At 41.0% G+C, this 23,251-nt stretch overlaps 1 protein-coding gene across 2 annotated transcripts in view; it reads right to left on the bottom strand.

Moving 5' to 3' along the window:
• Positions 1-4,633: 4,633 nt before the first annotated feature.
• Positions 4,634-23,251, bottom strand: part of LOC134338906 (alpha-taxilin-like) — a 48,890-nt gene continuing 30,272 nt past the window's right edge. For both annotated transcript variants that reach the window (XM_063035086.1, XM_063035087.1), the window contains 4 exons: positions 16,923-16,997; positions 14,156-14,248; positions 7,671-7,766; positions 4,634-6,280 (listed from right to left, as the gene is read on the bottom strand). In XM_063035086.1, the coding sequence (XP_062891156.1) occupies positions 5,879-6,280; positions 7,671-7,766; positions 14,156-14,248; positions 16,923-16,997 (666 nt within the window). In that variant the 3' untranslated portion in view covers positions 4,634-5,878. The remainder of the gene's footprint in view (positions 6,281-7,670; positions 7,767-14,155; positions 14,249-16,922; positions 16,998-23,251) is intronic.

The raw sequence follows: 23,251 nt of genomic DNA, 5'->3' as shown, positions 1-23,251 counted from the left end.
CTGTGGAATTCATTGCCACAGGCAGCTGCGAAAGAAAGGTCATTGGGTGTATTTAAGAAAAAGGACGATAAATTTTTCATTAGTCAGGGTATGAAGGGTTACAGGGAGAAGGCACGAGATTGAGGTTGAGATGGAAATAGATCAACCATCATAAAGTGGCTGAGCAGATTCAATGGGCTGAATGGCCTTATTCTGCTTCTATATCTTATGGTCTTAGACTACTGCCTAGATAATTTTATAAAATGTATCTACCACCAAACACATCTTTACCTCCCCCCCACCCCACTTTCTGCAGGGATCTCGTCTATTTGTCCCTCCCCGCAAATCTCCCTCCCAGAACAAATGCTACATCTACCAATTCACCTCCTCCCCCACCTCCATTCAGGGCCCCAAATGGCCCTTCCGCGTTGTCAACACGACACCTGCAATGCTGTCAGTATTATAGACTGTATCTAGTTGCATAAGGCATTGGCGAAGCCTAATTTGGAGTTTGTGTGCAGTTTTGGTCACCTACCTACAGAAAAAATGTAAATAAGGTTGAAAGAGTACAGAGAAAATTTACAAGGATGTTGTTGGGTCTGTAGGACCTGAGTTATAAGGAAAGATTGGATAGGTTAGGACTTTATTCCTTGGAACATAGAAAAGTAAGAGGAGATTTGAAAGAGGTATACAAAATTATGAGGGTTATAGGTAAGTTAAATGCCAGCAGGCTTTTTCCACTGAGTTTGGGTAGGTCCACAACTAGAGGTCATGGGTAAGGGTGAAAGGTGAAAAGTTTAAGGGGAACATGAAGGGAAACTTCTTCACTCAGAGGGTGGTAAAAGTGTGGAAAGAACTGCCAGCCCAAGTGGTGCAAGCGACCTCAATTTCAACATTTAGGAGAAGTCTGGATAGGGATAGGGATGGTAGGGGTATGGAGGGCTAAGGTTCTGCTGCGTTGATGGGAGTAGGCAGTTTAAATGGCCATGCATGGACTAGATGGGCCACAGGGCCCATCTGTGTGCTGTACTTTTTATGGCTATGCTCCTGCTGTAGCATCCTCTACATTGTGTGCCACCTGGCTTCACCTTCCTCTCCCCTATCCTTCTTATTCTGGTTTCTTCCTCCTCCTGCCTTTCCAGTCCAATGAAGGGTCTCGGCCCAAATTATCCACTGTTTATTCATTTCCATAGACGCTACCTGACCTGCTGAGTTCCCTCAGCATTTTGAGTGTATTGCTCTGGATTTCCAGCATTTTCAGAGTCTCTTAAGCTTACAATTATAGAATTAAAGTTAACGATTTCAATTCATACAATTCCAGCCTTGGCAACATAATCTGACAAGATTCCTTTCTGACACACCAATTGAGTTCATGGCCACAGGCTCTCTGTTGGAATGAAGCACAGCATGCAGCACTGGAGTCAGATCTGGACAATACTTAGCAATGGAACTGAATGATTGAATTCTGAAATTGTCAGAAATGCAGAGCACTTAAGTTTCATAAATGTTCCTTCGTCTAAAAGCCAAGCTAACTTGAAGATCCATGAAGTTGTGAAAACTACACTGAAGATGCTACAAACATTGAAACATATCCAACACAAAGGCCTAGATAGAGTAGATGTGGAGGGGATGTTTCCTGTAGTGGATGAGTCTAGGACCAGAGGACACAGCCTCAGAACCCAGAAATGTCTATTTAGAACAAAGATAAGGAGCAATTTCTTCAGCCAAAGGGTGGTGAATCTGTGGAATTCATTGCCACAGGTGGATGTGGAGATCAAGTCATTGGGTATACTTAAAGTGGAGGCTGATAGTTTCTTGGTTAGTCAGGGCATGAAATGTTATGAGAAAGCACAGGAGAATGGGGATGAGAGGGATAATAAATCAGCAATTTTGGAATGATGGAGCAAAATTGATGGGTGGAGTGGCCTAATTCTGCTCCTGTGTCTTATAGTCCAAGTAGGTTGGTAAAGCTAGTGTATTTAAGCCTCATTCTTCCTGAATCATTGAGAAATCATTAAAGAGGAAACTGTCATTGGCAATATCATAGATTGCTATCACACTAGGAAGAGTTTTACAAATCATGAAGGCACTAAAACATGTAAAACTGCAATAAGATTCAATGCTAAACTAACAGGGTCCTCATTCCATTTTCTTTCATCAGGTACTGATATTGACATTAACTTCAAATCAATTTAAGATGTATTAATAAAACAAAAAACTGGGAAAATATTAGTAAACATTTAGTAAACAACTGTATCACCATTAATTTCTGCAAAGTTTCTATGGTTAATTGTATTAACATTAAAGGAAAGTAGAAGTCAGAATGGCCTGTTCCACACCCAATTCTTATTTTTTTGTGTGTAATTGCCAACTCTGTGGTGCTTGAATATATTAATGAGCAATTATCCATAAGAAAAAGGAGAAGATATTAATGATTCTAAACACAAGGAGTAACAGATAGAAAAGGCCTTTATGACTCTCAAGTTTGCTCCAACATTCAAGAGCGTGGCTGAGCATTGACTGCTTATCTCCACTCTAAATGGCCAATTCCTTATCCAGAGACATGTAGTTAAAGACTTTCCAAACTTAGACGCACAAAGGCTATTTCCTGCTCTTTTAAACCTTCTCAAAACTGCCTGATTGCGATCATCTTTCATTCTTCTAGAGCCAAGTTTAGGCCAATCTTAATGCATTCCTTCTCCCAAGTCAACCATTTATTCTGTGCTGAAAAATCCTGAGAAATAGAAGCATTTCAAAAGTGTGCACTTTACATACTATTTCACACAAATTCCTTCCTCTAGTTCTGGACACCAAAAGCAAAAAAAAACCAACTGCACAAGAGAATAACATGAACTTAAGACAAAACCAGATACCCAGACTTCCTACCTCCCCAATCTGCTCAGGACTTCTCCCAAAGATTATACTGAAAAATTCAAATCCATCGATAATACATAGTATGTCACTTCTGATCACTGGGCACTGCTACTCCCTAACAATCAGGTTTGTCAATTATGATCATAGACGATCATCAGTACGATATAGGCACTCCAACTGATATTGCAGTATTTTACTCATTTTTTTTTGTAGTAAAGGAATAATCTTTTTCATCAAGTGATATGCGCAAGGACAGAAGGAAAACTGGGTCATCGGGTCCTTCCATTTTGCCAGTACAAGTTTAAACTCAACTCCACAATGCCACCTGATCCCTATTTCAATGAGACATCATTCAAAACCCTCATGGCAGAAATCTGTACAGATTCACCCACAAAATTAAGAAATTTCTCACTGCAATAAAAAACTAAGTCATGTTTCCATTTCCTGGGTTCTACACTCTCTAGCCATAGAGTTAACTTACCAGCATCTTCGCTGAAGAGCTGTCCCACGTGGGTCACACTCTGCAACGTGCAGCGCTGAGAAATCAGGACGTGCACAACTCAAACAGCTGAAGTTAGTTCAGAATCACATGTGAACATTAGGGGAGAAATTGTATCAGTGTTCAGAATTAGCACACTGCTTTATTAAATGAGATTGACACAACGGTCTCAGTGTTGATCAATGAAAATTAAGATAGTGTTATATGTTGCTGTAAAATGAAATTTTCCACTTGTGAACTAATTTGGTAGCAAATGATACAAGCTACTTCATAGACAATATATTAACGAAAAAAATTACACATTAACCAGAATGGGTTGCTTAATTTTCAAAGTATCTACAAGATTTAAAACAAGGACACACATTTCCGTGCATAGGTACAAGGCACAAAGTATCGGCATTTGCTTACCTTACAATATTTTTTAGTGATTCTGATCTATGGATAAGCTGAATATTGTTTTGGAATTAACTCATCTACCCCTTAATTTTAACACATTGACAAGTGTGTATACAAATAGGAACTTTATCACTTCGTGGATACCATCCATTTTGAACTTATGTCAGGTCTTTGAACATTGGTATAGGAGGCTAAATATGGAGCAATTAAGTAACTTATCTTATTTCTCACTGAATCCAGAGCAACAATCAATATGATTTTTAATCTATATTTTTAAAAAGCATTGCAGCAACCAAGCCAAATTCTTCAATCGCATTACATACAGATTATCACACATCACACCGCAGATTTAATCTGCTTTAGTGTTTTTTCATCTTCTCAGTTGTACATTGTTACTTTGTGATTGATGATGTATCAGTCAGAGGTAAACTCTGCCTTCCTCCAGCAATACAATATGGGCAACGGCAAGAGGAATGGCAAGAAGAAATAGCATTTACCACTGTGCAATTGTCAGCACACACAATAGGAAATACAGAAAAATTAAGGCTTTATGTTCTGAGAGTTTATCCCCTATTCACTTCCAATCTTGTCAACGACACCAAAGGTGTATCAGTCCACAAATCATTAAACGTTGGAAAGTTATTAAATATTCTGAGTTCCACTAAAGTTATTAAATTCATAATATGAAATTCAAGAGCAAGTAATTCAATAATGCTTTTGTGTGGAAGTTTCTGAATAAAATTTCAACACTAGACATTCATAATCAAGATACAGCTATCATAGTTACAACATTTCTTCAGCATTATCAAACTATTTTCTTCTGTTCAACGTAATGGGACAGCATTTATGAAGCAACATTTAGTAAGTTACCACCACTTTAAATGCTAAGTATAATAAAAGATTTTATTTGGTAGAAAATGTTGTGGTTTAAAAGGAAAACCAATTGCCTCCAGCATCCATCTGTAAGATCATCGTAGTCCTGTAAAATCTCTCGGGACTTCAGAACAAAGTGAAGGTGGCAGATGAAAGTGCATGTGACGTTTTTATTCAGTGCTCATATTAATGAGTTTGAAAAGAGCGTAATGAACTACAAACAAGTAACTAAAACTTTCCCAAAAAGGTAACATCACAAACACCATTTGCAATGGCAATATCTTCAGCTTTACATTTCACAATAATATGTTTTAAAAGATTTAGTAAGATCCAAGATGAAAGTTTGAGATAAGTCGTTTTTGATTCTTAAGCAAATGTTTTATGAAGAAACTGTATGGAAGCAAGATTTTACAAAAAAGGACAAAGAGAGAAAATATGAAGTTTGGTTCAGTTAAATTTTCAATTTATGTAAATTAGATGGGATCGAGGATGTGAAAGCTCCCTCAAAGACTTTTTGACAATGTTGTCCAAGAGTAATTGGTTTGCTTAAATATCATTTGCCTTAGTTAATTTAAATGAACATATTCTTGGTTAATTTAAACCTTCAATCTGTTCAGTCTTCAAACAAAATGCAGCTTGACTGCATGAGTTGTCGAAAAAAGGCTTCTCTGTACTTGTTTCTGTCTGACCCTTGTTTTTTCTCACATGCCAAAGGTACTTTAAAAACCATTTCAAAAGCAGGGGTGAAAAAGATGTGTTTTGCGCCATGCCACTGTTGCGCATCCTCTAATGATCTACTAAGGAGCTAAAGTAAACGATGAAATGTATTTGCCAACTTTTGTAGACAGAAAACAGCTCAATAAAACCTAAGTAACTGGAGAAGTGTAGGCGTATACTCCAGGGACAGGGAGTGCAGAAAGAACATTAAAACCTAAGAAAGTGTAAATAAAACATGGACCATCTGATTTACTTCAAATGGCCTCTACTTTTGAATGTGCAAAGCTGATTTCAGGAACCTATTTCAATCACACTGATAGATTTTGCATGCAATTAAACCAAACTTTTTTGACTCACACTTCCATAATGTGGTCTAATACAGAAATTTTGTCAACAAGCTTTTGAGGAAACTTATTTAACCAAATCACTGATGAATAATTTCACCCAAACAAAGATATGGTGAAAATGTCTCAGTTCCATACAGCCCAAACATTTTGGATTTTGTAACCTTCTTTTTGCACTCCCTATGGCCGTAGCAAGCTACTCCGATGAGCTGTTTGATGATAGTAATTCAGGCTGGGTGGTAGAAGCTTCACTGGTGGATTTCTCCAAATTTTCTGTAAACACGGGTGACTGCATCTGCTCAGCCAGACAAGCACAAACTTCAGATGAGAGCTGAATTTCTTGGCTGGGGCAATTAGGCTTTACAGAAACATCCGGTGTAGATCGTTTGCCTTGATCATCTTGGGGGACACTACTGAAGGACTGGGAATCTTCATTTTCTCCAGCCCCCTTGTTGTGCCCATCCTGTGTAGACTGGACACTCAGGTCATGAACCTTTTTATTCAAGTCATTCCTTTCAGTCTGAAGAGCTCGACACAATTTCTCCAGGCGCTGAATCTTTATCTGAAGATTTTCAAATTCCTTGTCGCGCAGGGTTTTCTATTTTTAATTAAAAAATAAAGCCAATATTCAATACAAGACATAGGATCAGAATTAGGCCACTTGGACCTGCTTTGCCATTCCATCATGGCCGATTTATTATTCCTGTTAACCCACATTCTCATGCTTTCTCCATGTAACTTTTGTTGCCCTGACTAATCAAGAACCTATCAACCTACGCTTTAAATATCCCCAATGACTCCGTCTCCACAGCCACCTCTGGCAATGAATTCCACAGATTCACCACCTTCAAGCTACAGAAATTTTCTAAAGTGATACCCTTCAATTCTGAAGCTACCCATTCTTGATTCTCTTTTACTCTTTATATATCTGAAAAAAACTTTTTGTATCCACTTTTATATTCCATTTATTTTCTCCTTATGGCTTTCTTACTTGCCTTCTGTTGGTTTTTAAAGCCTTCTCAACTTTCGAACTTCCCACCAATTTTTGCTATATTATGTGCCCTTTCTTTTGCTTTTCTGCTCTTTAACTTCCCTTGTCAGCCATGGTTGCTTCGTCCTGCCTTTAGAATACTTCATTTTGGGATGTATCTATCCTGCGCCTTCTGAATTACACCCAGATTCTCCAGCCTTTACTGTTCTGCCATCGTCTCTGCTAGTGTTCACTTCCAATCAACTTTGGCTAGCTCCATTCTCATGCCTCAGTAATTCCCTTTAATACTGATACATCTGAATTCAGCTTCACCCTCTCAAATTGAAGGGTGAATCCTATCATATTATGATCACCGTTTCCTAAGGGTTCCTTTACCTCAAGCTCCCTAACACAACACCCAACCCAGAATTGCCTCCTCCCTAGTGGGCTCAACCACAAATTGCCTTAAAAAGCCATCTCATAGGCATTCTGCAAATTCTCTCTTGGGATCCAGCAACGTTCTCATTTCATTTTTGGAAGGGGAGAAGGTTTCTGCAACAATTCAGTGAATGATGAGCAAAACGTAATTGTCAACATTGTCAAATATTGGAGGTAAACAGCCTAATAACATCAAACAAATTGAAGAAAAGGTTCAGCTCTGGGGATTCCTCTATGACAGTGCTCGGAGATCAATGATCAGCCATGATGGTGTGCGGGGAAGCAGGCCCAAAGGGCCAAATGGCCTAACAGCACAAATCAATACAGGTTTTTCTAGTCCAGATGGTTCTAGATCTAGCTCCCATAAATTAATACGAAACCTTCAATTTAAAAAGTACCTGAAGCACAAATTATTTTCAAAAATAGACAAATGATTTATACTTGAAATTCAATTAATGAGAAGTAGATTAGAAGTGTACAGAAACAGGCCCTTTGGCCCACAATGATGCCACAAGTATCTATCATTAATATAGAAGCAGATCTAATTTAACATTTAACTTGAGTACAAATGATTACTTACCTCCTCGACCATATCCAGTAAAGCTTTATTACTGCACTCCCATCTACTCCGATACATCGTTGTCTCCTTTTCCAGTTTTTTAATCTTTTTTGTCATCTCATTAAAGCAAAAAGAGAAAAAAAAGTTTTATAGCACGATGTTTTCTGGTCTCATGGAAGTTACACAAATCAGATTACAACTACTTGCTAACATTGTACAGGGCTACGGGCCATGGCCAGACCCCACTGCAAGTTGTGTGCAGTTTTAGTCTCTATCTGGAAGGCCTGTCATGAAAGGAATACAAACAAAACCTTTATACGAACTAACTCCCCGGGTGGCCAGATTGACAAATGGAAAGGTATAGTGTATATTAGAACATACTGTAGATCAGTATGGACTGGATAGGCCTTTCAGCCCAGACTAAACGAATGAGCCTTGATTAATCTAATCCCTCTTCCCCACATATTGCCCATAACGCTTCCTTCTCTGCATATGCATATCTAAGAGCCTCGTAAATACTCTTATGCTATCTGCCTCCAACACCACGCCTGGCAAACGGCCTAATTCAGTTCCCATGTCTTATGGTCCACTGCTGGCTCCTACTATGTGTATTAAAAAAAAATTGCCTCACACATCTTTGTATTTCCTCCTCCCATTTTAAATATATGCACTCTAGCACTACGCATTTCAATCCTGGCAAAAAGATAATGGTTGCCTACTCTATTTATACCTCACATAATTTTATAAACTATCAGATTAACTATTAAACCCTCAGACTCCACTGCTCAGGGGAAGCGATGCTTTGTTTATTCAGCCTCTCGTTATAGCACATGCCCTCTAATCCAGGCAATATTCTGGTAAACCTGTTCTTCACCCTCCATATCCTTCTTATAATGAGGGAAACATACCATACTCCTTTATCTACCTGTGCGGCCACTGTTAGGGAGCCACATGCTAGGACTCCAAGGTCCCTCTGTTCATTGGTGCTGCTCTGTGTTGGATCTTCCAACGTACAATACCTCACCCTTTCCCAGATTAAACCCCATCTGCCACTTCTCCACCCAAATCTACAACTGATCTATATCCTGCTGTATTCTTTGGCAAACTTTTATGCAATCCAGAACACTACCAACCTTTGAAAAACTATTCACTCTATCACATTGTCATTCAATCACATATATTTGACAAAAAAAACAGAATCAGGTTTAATATCATTAGTTTATGTTGTGAAATTTGTTATTTTGTGTCAGCAGTACATTGCAATACATAATAAAACATACAAAATATAACAATATACATATAAAATAAATTATGTTTTGAACAGCAACAAATATAAAACTTTGAACAAAGAAATCAAGCAAAAATGTAGGGAAGAGAAAGGACAATAGGTAAGTGGAGAAAGCAAAGTGATAGAGCACCAAGTTCTGGCAATGATGCACAAAGGTGCTAATTTTTTTACATCTAGTGAGTGCTTGAAGATGAAAGATGCATGAATACACATGGAAAAAGCAAATATACTGGCTTGATGGTCTGAATATATTGCTGACTTGCTGGAATATACAAGAGGAGAGAAGTCAATAATTACTACGAACATGGACGGCCCACTGATTATAAAATCAGAAGTTAAAGCAGCAGGTGGGGAAAATGAACAAGAATAAGGCATCGGGACCAGATGATTCATGAGCTGGAAGATTTTGGAATTGAAAGCTTGACAGATTTGCTGAATGAAATCCATGATAGCAGGCAGGGATACACCCAAGGAAATGGACAAGTCAGTACGTATAAAACCTCGAGCAACCGAAAGCGAATTATACTGCACAATTAGTTTAATGAGTCACATTATGAAAGTCCTATGATGGGTCATCATGATGAGCACAGAAAAAGCATGACACCAGAGACTGTGCAAGAGCAGGGCGGCTTCATTGAGGATTATGGAAAACAAAATGCAATCTCCATTCTTGAAATGATCTGGGAACACGCCATAGAGGTCCAGAAAGATCTGTACCTACATTTCATTGATTGTATCAAACCTTTTGATAAGGTGAGACATGAAGAACTTATAAAAATACTTCAGCACTTGGACACTGATGGGAAAGATAACAGAATAATCAGAAATTTGTACTGGAAACAAAGCGCAGGAATGAGAATTGTAAATGAGACGCAACTTTGTCCGGATTAAGAGGGGAGTCAGACAGGGTTGCATTCTCCCGCCTCACCTATTCAACCTCTATAGTGAGAAAATTTTAAGAGAAATTGGTAGTATTTCAGGCATGATAACTGGTGGATACAATCTGAACAACCTACAATACCCAGACGACACAGTGCTAATAACTACTTCTCAAGAGAAGCTCCAAGAAATACTTGGTAAAATCGAAGAAAGTGCAAAGACAGGGTTGACCATCAATTATCAAGCAAGATCGAATATAATGATTTAGATCAATAGTTTAGATAATGGAATTGATGGCTTTGTGGCAAAGCTAACGGATGATACAAAGATAGCTGGAAGTGTGAGCGGTGCTGAGGAAGCAATGAAATTGCAGCAGGACTTAGACAAATTGGAGGAATGGGCAAAAAAAGTGGCATTGGAATACAGTGCTGGGAAATGTATGATAATGCATTTTGGTAAAAGGAACAATAGTGCAGACTATTATCCAAATGGAGAAAAAATTCAAACAACAGAGGTGCAGAGGTACTAAGGAGTCCTCGTGCAAGATTTCACAAGGTTAATTTACAGGTTGAGTCTATGGTAAAGGCAGCAAATGCAATGTTGGCATTGATTTCAAGGGGAATAATTACGCCTTTATAAGGTCACGCTTAGAGTATTGTTAACAGTTTTGGGCCTCTTATCTCAGAAAGGATGTGTTGTCATTTGAGAGAGTCCAGAAGAGCATCACGAGGATGATTCACAGGAATGAAGGGGTTAACATTTTTGAGAAGGTGTTTAAATAATCAATAAGCTAAAGAACCTGGGCCTCTGCTTCCCAACCAGAAGACCACAATCTGTGCAGATTGGTGATAATATCTCCTCCTCGCTGACAATCAACACGGGCGCACCTCAGGGGTGTGTGCTTAGCCCACTGCTCTACTCTCTCTATGTCTATGACCGTGTGGCTAGGCATAGCTCAAATACCACCCATAACATTTGCTGATGATGCAGCCACTGTTGGTAGAATCTCAGATGGAGATGAGGGTGTACAGGAGCCAGATATACCAGCTAATTGAGTGGTGTTGCAGCAACAACCTGGGACTCAACGTCAGTGAGATAAAAGAGTTGATTGTGGACTTCAGAGAGGGTAAGACAAGGAAACACGAGCCAATCCTCGTGGAGGGATCAGAAGTGGAGAGTGAACAATTTCAAGTTCCTGGGTGTCAAGATCTCTGAGGATCTAACCTGGTAACAACATACTGATGCAGCTATAAAGAAGGCAAGACTATAATACAGCTATATTTCAATAGGAGTTTGAAGAGATTTAGTTTGTCACCTAAAACACTCGAAAACTTCTATAGATGTACCATGGAGACCATTCTTACAGGCTGTATCACTGCCTGGTATGGGGGCAGGGGCTACTGCACAGGATCAAAAGAAGCTACAGGAAGTTGTAAAATTAGTCAGCTCTATCTTGGGTACTAGCCTCTGTAGTATCCAAGACATCCCCAAGGAGAAGTTCTTCAGAAAGGCAACATCCATTATTAAGAACTTCCAGCACCCAGGGCATGCCCTTTTTTCACTGTTACCATCAGGCAGGAGGTACCGAAGCCTGAAGGCACACACTCAGTGATTCAGGAACAGCTTCTTCCCCTCTGCCATCCGATTCCTGAATGGTCATTGAACGCAAACACTACCTCACTTTTTCGTTTTAAATATATATTGTTTTTGATATATCATATTTACACACACACACACAGAGTAATCAGTTTAATTATTTTCTTTCTATATGATCATGTATTGCATTGTACTGCTGCTAAGTTAACAGATTTCGTGACACATGCCAGTGAAAATAAACCGGATTCTGATCTCCCTGGTTAACTTTGTACAACACAGTATGAAGGCAGTAGAAGTAGTACAGAAAAAGAGGGGAAAAAAAGACAGTGTTCATGAGTTCATTGCCCATTCAGAGATCTGATGGCAGAAGGGAAGAAACTATACCTGAAATGTTGAGTGAATTGGTGGTAGTAATGAGAAGAGGACACGCCCTGGGTGAGGGGGGTCCTTAATGATGAATCACTGCAATTCATGGCGTTAGGTTTTGCCGTGTAGGAAAGTAATGGCTCCAAGCTGTGCCAGACCCTATGTGCATCCAATTACATCTCTATCCTCAACAGGAACTGTTTTCTTCCTTCACACTTAAGATAGCTTTCCAAAGGTTGTGCATGTTCTGGATCACCACTCTTGAATCTCACAGACCTAGCCCTGAGCAGACTACATATCTCCTGGTTCAGCCACAGCTTTTAGTTTGGGCATGTCCAATACACACTCATCAACATAAATCTTGATGAAGTCAGTGCCAACTGTGGCACATCATTCAGACTCAGAGATGAATCCCCCAATATCGTCCAGTCCACCGACTTAAAGCAGTTCCGTAAGCACTGCTCCACTTCGCTTGACCATGCCTTCTTGGTCCTCACTGGTGCTGTGATCTTTAGTCTCTGCCGATACACTAGGAGAAGAAGTACAGCCAGGTGATCAGACTTTCCAAAGCGTAGGCGCGGGTTGGCAAGGCCAGTGTTCTTGATGGTGGTCAGATGTGTTGACTCCTCTGGTTTCACAAATGATATGTTGGTGATAGCTGTTCAAAGACTTCAAGATGGCCTAGTTGAAATCCCCCACAATGATAGGGAAGACACCAGTGTCCCCGTAGAACACTAGTCACATAGACTTCTATCCAGAATAAGACCCAGCCACAACTACACTTGTCTTATTTTTTAATCTAGATTTATTTTCAGATACAACATTGTAATAGGCCCTTTTGGTACAATGAGCCCACACTACCCAATTACACCCATGTGACCATCACTAACCCTTACCTTCTTTCGTATGTGGGAGGACACTGCAGCACCAGAAATTAACTCATACAGTCACAAAGAGAACGTACAAACTCCTCACAGACAGTTTCAGAAACTGAACCCGAGTTCCTGGTGCGGTAATAATGTTATACTAACTGCTATGATACTATGTCCCCACTTCGATGGGAAGCCTTTTGGATCCAATCAGTCAAGTCACCGTGGCTTCTGGATGAACCCACCACACGAAACCTTGGTGAATTCCTCACTAAATCCACGGCTGTACCTTCACCACAGAGATGAGAGACTGTGTAGATGCCGGAAATCTTAAGCACACACTCAAAATGCAGGAGGAACTCAACAGGTCAGGCAGTATTAGATTATGAAGACACGCAGTCCTCTTTTATTGTCATTTAGTAATGCATGCATTAAGAAATGATACAATTAATGGAAGGAAATGGCTTCTGCCCTCTTCGCTTCCAGTCCTGATGAAGGGTCTCAGCCTGAAACAATAATTGCTCATTTCCCCCCACAGATGCTGCAGAGTTCCTCCAGCATTCTGTGCGCTCTGGCATATTCAATCACCATCATCCCCCTTTTAAAAACCTCGATCCAGTTGGTCTGAAATGACCTGCCCCAACACAAAGCCGTGATGACTGTCCCTAATTAGACTATGCTTTTTGAATGATCATAAATTCTACCCATAAGAATCCTGTCCATTCCTTTCCTTACCACTGATGTGAGACTCACTGGTCTATAATTTAAGGACTTGCCTATTTCCTTTCTTGAACAAAGGCCCTGCCAGTGCATCACCAGACCTTGATCAAAGCCCCAGAAACCTTAGCTCTCAGCTCTCACCTCTCTCAATAACCTGGGCATATTTCATCAGAATGGTGAGACAGGCTACTGTTTCTAAGTTAAACGTTTCTTTCTAGGGCTTGGTACTAATAGGGATAAATTGGCAATTACACCTATTCTACATAATGGCAATTTTGTTCCTTTCTATATTTAGCTTTTTATTATCAGGCATAAGGATTTATCCCACTTATAATCTTGAGTGGATAATAATGTCCCGATGAAGAGTGTCTTCAAGATCATTTCTGTAATCCAAAGGATAATAATTTAGTGCCAACACAGAGTAACAGAGTAAATGCGATCAGTGGTATAGTGTAACACAGATTTTCTGCTTCAAACTCGTGCCTGAAGCAAAATAGAGAATCGCAAGTTACTCAAGGAGAATGCACCACTAAAATTTGGGTCACAAGATTTATAAAACAGAACCTCAAAATTTCCACTCAGAAAATTAAGGAGGTTTAGTACAGAGGGTTTTGATAAAGTTTATTATAAAGTTGCTAACTCTTGCAATTACCAATACTTAAAACATCTGAGTTGCTTTATTGGAAAAACATTACAGCTAAATTTGCATGCTATGATAAGCCAAACAGCTTGTTAAGTTACAAACCATCAGCCTGTATATGGCACATCTTCAAAGTGCTAAACTTTACCTTTTCCATCTCTTGTCTGAAGGTTGTAAAAACTTCGTTGCTTTTCGACAGAGTAGTCTGGAATTCTTCAAACTTTCCAGTGTAGAGTGCCAGCTAATAAAATATAAAGTAAACAAGCATTAACAGTAGAATTGAGAGAGACTGCAGATGCTGGAAATCTGCAGTAACTTGGATTCTGAAGTTTTATCATTTTTCAGTACTTCAAGAATGTGAAATATACCTTCCTTGATCAATAAACTGGGGGACCTACTAGAGGGTAAACACTGGATCGCTACCTGGGGAATACGGTACAGCAATGCAGAAGTATCTGTCAACAAGCACTTTGGTCCAGTGACCATAACTGTATTATTTTTTAAATAATTATGGAGAAAGATAAGACAGATTCACAGGTTCTGAATTGGGGCAGAACAAACTCTTAACCACTGAGCAGGAACTTGCGGTGGCTGATAGAGCAAGATTGTTCATAGGGAAAGGAATGTCTGCCTTTAAACGTGTGGTGTCAGGAGCTCAGGGCCTGCCTGTTCCTGTTAAGACTAAAGGGCAAGGCTTGCCGGTTTAGGGAATCCTGGCTGATGAGAAATAGTGAGGCTCAGGTTAAGTAAAGCAAGGAAGCATTTGTTGTGCATAGGGAATTGGGAGCCTGTGAATCTCTTGATGATTTCAAGTAGCAAGTAATGGATACAGTTCAGACCATCATGCATAAAGCCCATCCCACCACTGAACACATTTACAAGGACAACTGTCACAGGAAAGCAGCATCCGCCACCAGAGACAACCCCCCCCCCCCCCCCATCCAGGCCATGCTCTCTTCTTGCTGCTGCCATCTGGAAGAAGGTACAGGAGCCTCAGAACCCAGACCACAGGGTTCAGAAACAGTTATTGTCCCTCAGCCATCAGGCTTTTGAACCAGAGGGAATAACTTCACTCACCCCAACACTGAACTGTTTCCATAACCCATGGACCCACTCTCAAGGATTCTCAATATTTACTGCTCATTTATGATGATGATGCTTGCTTTTTGTTGTTTCTTTGTATTTACCATAAATACCCACAAGAAAATGAATCTCATGGTGTATACAATGACATACTTGCACTTAGATAATACTTCTACTTTGAACTTTAGAAGTGTAGGAGTTCACATCAGACAGAAGTTGGGAGGGGGAAAGAGGCTATGAGTAGGACCTAGCAGGCAGAGGAAGTTAAATCAACAGATTCTATAGACAGACTAAAACAGTGGATAGGGAGAAAATAGTCATGTGTGTGTGGAACAAAAGGAAATAGGAGTGAATTTTAATGAATACTACTCTTCAGGTTTTACTGTGCAGAAAATGAAGGAAGCTAGGGAATGGTTGGTAAATGAGTGGTGATCTTTTGGACCACATTAAAACACTGGGGGAACTCGAGCAGGTCAGGCAGCATCTACAGAAAGGACTAAACAGTCGACATTTCAGGCTGAGACCCTTCCTTCAGGACTGGAAAGGACAGGGCAAGAAGCCAGAATAAGAGTGTGGAAGGAAGGAAGGAATATAAGCTACCAGGTGATAGGTGAGACCAGATGAGGGGCAAGGTGGCTGAGTTGGGGGGGGGGTGATTGGTGAAAAATATAAAGGGCTGAAGGAGAAGTAATCTGTTATGAAAGGATAGTGGCCTATGGAAGAAAGGGAAGTGGAGGGGCAGAAGAGGGAAGTGACGGGGAGGAGAGGAGAACAGAAAGGGTGAGAGGGAAGACAGAATGGCGAATGGATAAAGAGAGAAATAGGAGGGGAAAGAAATTACCAGAATTTAGGAAAAACGATGTTCATTCAGTCAGGTTGGAGTTTACCCAGACGGAATGAGGTGTTGCTCCACCAACCCAAGAGTGACCTCATCGTGGCAGTACAGGCAGCCACGGACTGACATGTTGCAATGGAAATGGGGAGTGGAATTGAAAGGGCTGGCTGCTTCTACGTCAGGTCTCACGAATGTAGAGGAGGCTGCACTGGGAGCACCAGACACAATAGACGACTCCAACAGATTCGCGGGTGAAGTGTTGCCTCACCTGGAAAAACTGTTCAGGGCCCTGAATGGAGGCGAGGGAGGAAGCAAATGGGTAGGTGGAGCACTTCATTCACTTGCAGGGATAAGTGCCAAGTGGAAGATTGGCGGAGAGGGATGAACGGACAAGAGACTCACATAGAGCATGATCCCTGCAGAAAGCGGAGAGTGGGTGGGAAGTAAAGATGTGTTTAGCGACAGGATCTTATTTGAAGATGGCAGAAGTTGTGGAGAATAATGTGGGGTCTCGTTGGTAGCAGGTGAGGACAAAGGGAACTTTCCCTGTTAAGGTGGCAGAAAGATGGGCAAAGACAGATGTCCGGGAAATGAGGAAATCAGGTCGAAGGCAGCATCAGTTGTAGAAGGCAAGGAGGAGGACATCAGATGTTCTGGAATAGAAAGCCTTATCCTGAGAACATCTGATTTTTTTTTTAAACAAGCGCCAGGGCGAGAAGAGGTATATTTAAGATAGTTATAAGAGTCAGTACATTTATAAAATATATCAGTAGACAGCCTGGCTCCAGAGATGGAGACAGAGAGATTTCGGGAAAAGGACCCCTGTTTATATTCACCTCACCAAGATCACTCCAATTACATATACAGCTTCACGTACAGGACCAGGAAACAAATCAATTCTATGAATGCAATGGATCATTTTCATATCATCAGCAAATAAATACTTTGCTTTAGCATATCTGATCACAAGAATGTGAAAAGGTCGTCTTCAACAGACCTGCTGTTTCAGGTGAACTTCTTGTTGCTTCATAAGTTCACACATTCGCTGGCTTTCCACAGTCTCCTTTAAAAGCTGAAGCCCAGGCAAAAGACAAAATGGTTAGAAATCATTTAGCAATATTTTAAATGTGTTCATCACAAGTCTAAATATAGCCCATTATAGAGAGGAAGCGTTATTCTTCAAGGCCAAAAAAGATAAAGTTCACACAAAAGTCGTCAATCTCAAAGCAAGCTGCTGATAATTCCAGTGTTTTGCATGTATTGGCAGATATTGAAAAGACATGTTTACACTAGATAAATTTAGAATTATATATAGCTGTATTCCAATGCTGGATATTAGGGAGTTAAAATGGAATAATTAACCTTTGTTGTATTATGAAACATAAGCATCAAGAGGAAGCATGTCCACACTGAAGAATTGTTTGTGTCATCTCTGCTATTGAGCACCTATCGATACTAATTCCATTAACAGCATTTGGCCCTTATCCATTATCAGTCAAGTACATTATGAGAGGACCGACCTCCTCCACCTTCTCAGGCAGCATGTTTCAGAATGCAATCACTCTCTAGGTGAAAAGCTCTTCCTTAAATTGCCCTAAACCACATATTCCTCATCTTAAACATCTGCCCTTTGGTCACAGAGGTGACTGCTATGTAGAAAGGTTTCCTTCCATCCATGCCCCTCAATTTTGTACAAGTCAGGTCCCTCCTCAGCTCCAGAGAAAATGTAATCCAACCTATCTAGTTTCTCCTCAGCTGAAACATTCCACCTCAGGCAACATCCTGGGTAGTATCTTCTGTACCTCTCCATATTTTTCCTTTAACATGGCAACCAGAATGGTACACAATGTTGCAGCTGTGGCCTAAACAATGTTTTATAAAGTTTTATCTTCCAGCCAAAGAAGGCAAGTGCCCCAAATGGCATCTTAGTGCAGAGGGACTGTCCTTTCTGCCCAACTTGTCGATGCTACTTTCTACTCTTATTCAGCCACTCTACGCCTCGTAGCCCTCTACTCCCTTCCTACACAAGATGCTGTAATTGCATCTGCCTCGACCAGTTCCTCTGTCAGCTCCTTTCATATAACTACAGTCCCTTGTGTCAAAAACTTGACCCTCAGATCTCCATTTCTCCTCTAGTTTTAGACTCCCTCACTATGAGCAATGTCTATCAATCCAGTCCAAAACTTATACAACCTGAACCCCTGATTTTTGGGGAGAATAAGCCCTGTATATCTCTCCCAAGACTATTTGACCACAAGTTATAGGAACAGAATTTGGCCACTTGGTCCATCGAGTCTGCTCTGCCATCTCATCATGGCTGATCCATTGCCCTCTCAGCCTCAATCTCCTGCCTCTATCTCTTCATGCCCTGATTAATCAAGAAATCTATCAACCTTTGCCTTAAATATACATAAAGACAGCCTCCACAGCCGCCTGTGGCAAAGAATTCCACAGATTCACCACTTCCTGGCTAAAGAAATTCCAATTCATCTCCATTCTAAAAGGACATCCATCTATTCTGAGGCTATGTCCTCTGGTTTAAGACTCTCCCGCCATAGGAAACATCCTCTCCACATCCACTCTATCGAGGTCTTTCAACAATCAATAGGTTTCACTAAGGTCATCCTCATTCTTCTGAATTCTAGTGAATACAGGCCCAGAGCCAAACACTCCTCATATGACAAGCTTTTCAATCCTAGAATCATTTTCGTAAACCTTTTGAATCCTCTCCAATGTCAGCACATCATTTCTTAGAAAAGGGGGCCAAAACTGCTCACAATACTCCAAATGAGGCCTCACCAGTGTTTTATAAAGCCTCAGCATTACATCCTTGCTTTATATTCTAGTCCTCTCCAAACAAATGCCGCCATCAGATTTGCCTTCCTCACTCAACGTGCAAATTAATCTTCAGGGAATCCTGCAAGAGGACTCCTAATTCTCTCTGCACCTCATATTTTTGAATTTTCCCTCCATTTAGAAAACAGCCTACACTTTTATTTCTTCTAGCAAGGAAATGTTCCAGTGAACTCTAATGCCACATCCTTCCTGCAGCGAGAAGACCAGAATGGTTGACAATGCTCCGTGCATCCTGACCAAAGTTTTGTACAGTTGCAACATGATATCCCAACTCTTATTCTCAATGCCTTTGCCTAGGGGAGTGTGCCAAATACCTCCTTACTTCCATAATCATCTGTGTCACCATTTCCAGGGTGAAATGTGAAGCATTGGAAAGGGTACAGAGGAGATTTACCAGGATGCTGCATGGTTTAGAGAGTATGCATTATGATCAGAGATTAAGGGAGCTAGGGCTTTACTCTTTGGAGAGAAGGAGGATGAGAGGAGACATGATAGAGGTGTACAAGATAATAAGAGGAATAGATAGAGTGGATAGCCAGCACCTCTTCCCCAGGGCACCACTGCTCAATACAAGAGGACATGGCTTTAAGGTAAGGGGTGGGAAGTTCAAGGGGGATATTAGAGGAAGGTTTTTTACTCAGAGAGTGGTTGGTGTATGGAATGCACTGCCTGAGTCAGTGGTGGAGGCAGATACACTAGTGAAGTTTAAGAGACTACTAGACAGGTATATGGAGGAATTTAATGTGGGGGGTTATATGGGAGGCAGGGTTTGAGGGTCGGCACAACATTGTGGGCCAAAGGGCCTGTTATGTGCTGTACTGTTCTATTCTATGTTCTATGTTCTGAATGAATGTTGGAAACAGCCATCAGTTCAGGAATCTGTGGAAAGAGAAACTGGGGAAACGTGACAAGCCCCGAATCTGTCCAAGATTTTGTTGTCTCCAGTCTCTTCTGGTTGGAGTTCTGCAGCCAGAACTCTTTGTTGTGTAGAGAAATTTACGTTTTTCAGGACATAAATCATCCCACACCTCTATCTTCCCACTCAATCACAAATGAAAATAAATCTGGAAATCAAGTTAAAATTGCATACAGCTCAGTAGTAGCATCATATTGGAAAGAAAAGTAGTTTCGTGATCAGTCAGCAGGACATCACCACAGGCCACGCTGTTCAATGGTGTCATCTTGAAGGTGGTACATAAAGTGGGGCAGTGATATCTCTGTTAGGCTGTGAGCTAGAGAAACGTGGTCAAGACCATTCAAGAGTGCAGATTCTGAACTCTACCCCATTGAACACCATATCCTAATTCACAGAAACTGCATCACTGCATGATTAGAGTATGGAATCATACCAGGTAACACTGTACTGCCGTAGCAAACAGCAATAATGTGTGGGCTGGGCCCAGAAATAGCACGATTTCTGCAGCCATGATATGCTAAATGCACAAGTGTCACATTGCTTTTCAACAACTATAACGTGCTTCAAGCAAAGTCTAAGAGAACAGTGGGTTTGCAAGAGATGAGGTAATTATGTGATTATTGCTATCAGCTCTGAGGCACTGAAGATCAAATGGTTATAGTAAGCAATTCATTCCTTAAATTAAGCCTGTAAGCCCTCAGCTGCCCCCCCACCTTGCTACAGAGCTACACCCCCTTTAGTGTTTCAGGTAATTTTCAGGTTGTGTAAAGTTTTTCTACTCGGAGCTATGGCTGGTCTGTGCAGCCGTTTTTAAAAAATTAGAGGGAATGTTGCTGACGAGGACCTCAGCCACTTCCTCCGGCTGCACACATCTTTGACGAGTGGACCTATCCCCTTTTCAGCTACGCTAGATGTACAAACTGCCTTTATGTTCTTGGCAAGTAGGACCAAGAATTTCATAACCCTTTTTAGCCCTCCTAACTGCTGACTCTGGTACCCTGCACTGTCTGTCTGTGACTTTTGTTTCTCCTGGCACTCACCTACACATCTGCCACCTGTACCTCAGGAGTGACCACTTCACTGAAACTCTCATCTTCAAAATGCTCACCATCCCGTATGGTTCCTTAATGAAGACAGCGAGGAGCTGGAGCTCGTCACACTGCACAGGCCTAGTTCTCAGGGACACAGGAGTCTCCCTGATCTCCCACATCCTACAAGAGAAGTACACTACTGGCCTACATGCACAAAAAGTGCTGGTGAACGCAGCAGACCAGGCAGCATCTATAGGAAGAGGAACAGTCGATGTTTTGGGCCGGAACGTCAACTGTACCTCTTCCTACAGATGCTGCCTGGCCTGCTGCGTTCACCAGCATTTATTGTGTGTGTTGCTTGAATTTCCAGCATCTGCAGAATTTCCTCGTGTCTGCGTTTTTAAGTTCACTACTGCGAAGCCTCTTCCAGTGATGCCTACACTGAAGTTTAGATCTTCTCTTCGACGGGAGTTTAGTGAAACCCTCTCTCACTGCTCCCCATCTATAATTTCTTCAACCCTTCAACTTTTTGACCACATTTTGACTCAGACTCACTATTACAGCCATATATCCTTCCTTGGAATGTGTCTCTGCCACCAACTTACTCCAGTTGGCTTCAGGATTAGTTTTTGTGTCCTGATGAAGGGTCTTGGCCCAAGTCATTGACTGTAACTCTTCCTATAGTTGCTGCCTGGCCTGCTGCGTTCACCAACATTTTTTGTGTGTGTTGCTTGAATTTCCAGCATCTGCAGATTTCCTCGACACTACTGGCCTAACTGACTTCCTCACTGCACTCATTCTAAGGGTAAAGTGAAAAGTAAAACTTATCGGTCTTTCTTCTTAGCCTCTCACCAAAGCCTCTCGTCAACGTGGTGCAAATTTAAAGTTGATCACTTCTGCCTGTACGGGATCCAGATCCCTCCATATTCCTGCGCCTATCTAAAAACTTCTTAAACACCATGATCGTACACATTTCCATCACTATGCCTGGCAGCTTGTTCCAAACACCCACCACCCTGTAAAGAAACAAACGCCCCCACATCTAATCTCATCATAAATGTATTTGACATTCCCACTCTGAAAAAGTCTGTCTGTCTACCCCATCCCTTCTTTGTCCCTCTGAAGAGCGAAGTTGCCCCACCAGCTTTGCTGGGCCTTCCTGTTCTATATTGCACAACTAACATTCTTTCTTCATGTTCTCACTCTAAAACTGCCCCCATTCACTCACTAACCTGATAATCTTGTTTACAGTTCATCTATGGTTACTCTGTTTAACCCTGAGAGACAACCCCATCATGTAGTCTCTGCAGCTGAACTAGTTCATTGTCTCCATTCCAATTATGAGGAAACATCAGCTCTGTTTCTCTTCTCACAGATGCACCACGACCAGCTGAGTAGTCCCCACATTTTCTGTTTGATGTAAACTTCCTAATTTTCTGGCATTCACTATTTGTAAATTCAAACCATTCTTCAATCTGTTTTAGCTGGAGCCAAGAAATTACTAATGGCACAAAACTGTGAGTAATTTATAGGATCCCTAATCAATATTTGACTGAGCAAAAGCAACAGAGGCTCCCAAAAAGAGTGAAAGGTGAAATGCTTAAGGGAAACTTTTTCACTCAAGAGTCATGAGAGTGTGGGACGAGCTGCCAGCACGAGTGCAAGCATGCAAGCTTGATTTAAGAAGTTTGGATGGGAGGGTTATGGAGGGCTATGGTCTGGGTGCAGGTCAATGGGAGTAGGCACTTTAAATGGTTTGGTATGGACTAGATGTGTCTGTTTCTATGCCACACTTTTCCATGACCATCAACTTTCAATATTTCACTTCTGAATGCCTCCAACTTGCCCAGCATCCCTTTGCCAGAAAACAACCTATCCAAACCAACACTTGCCAGATCATTTCTGATGCCATCAAAATTGGCCTTTCTCCAATTAAGAATCTCTACCCAAGGACCAGACTCATCCTTCTCCATAATTAACTTGAAACTAATGGAATTGCAATCACTAGATCCAAAGTACTCCCTTGCACACACTTCTGTCACTTGCCCTGTTTTGTTCACTAACAGAAGATCCAATAATCCATTCACACTAGTTGAGACCTCTACATATCAAAGAAACTTTTCTTAACATTTGACAAACTATCCCTTTTCACAGTATGGGAGTCCTAGTCAATATGCAAAAGTTAAAATCATCTATCACAGCCATATTTTACTTGCAACTGTCTGCCATCTCTCTCCAGAATTGCTCCTCTAAATCCAGTCTATTAATGTGATCTTGCCTGTTTTATTCCTCAATTCCATCCATGTAACCTCAGTAGAAGAGCCATCCAGTATGTTCTGTGCGGGCACTGCTGGGACCTTTTTCCTGAAGATTAAAACTTTCATTTTATTTTGATACAGGATGGTAACAGTTGGCCCAATTACACCCATGTGACCAACCTACTAGCATGCGCAATTTTTGCCATAGGCAGCTGTGGAGACCTAGTCTTTATGTATACTTATGGCAGAGGCTGACAGATTCTTG

Source organism: Mobula hypostoma, chromosome 28 (genome assembly GCF_963921235.1).
Source record: "Mobula hypostoma chromosome 28, sMobHyp1.1, whole genome shotgun sequence".
Classification (NCBI taxonomy): domain Eukaryota; kingdom Metazoa; phylum Chordata; class Chondrichthyes; order Myliobatiformes; family Myliobatidae; genus Mobula; species Mobula hypostoma.
The sequence above is the reverse complement of the archived record's forward strand: the minus strand, read 5'-3'. Positions and strand labels throughout refer to the sequence as shown.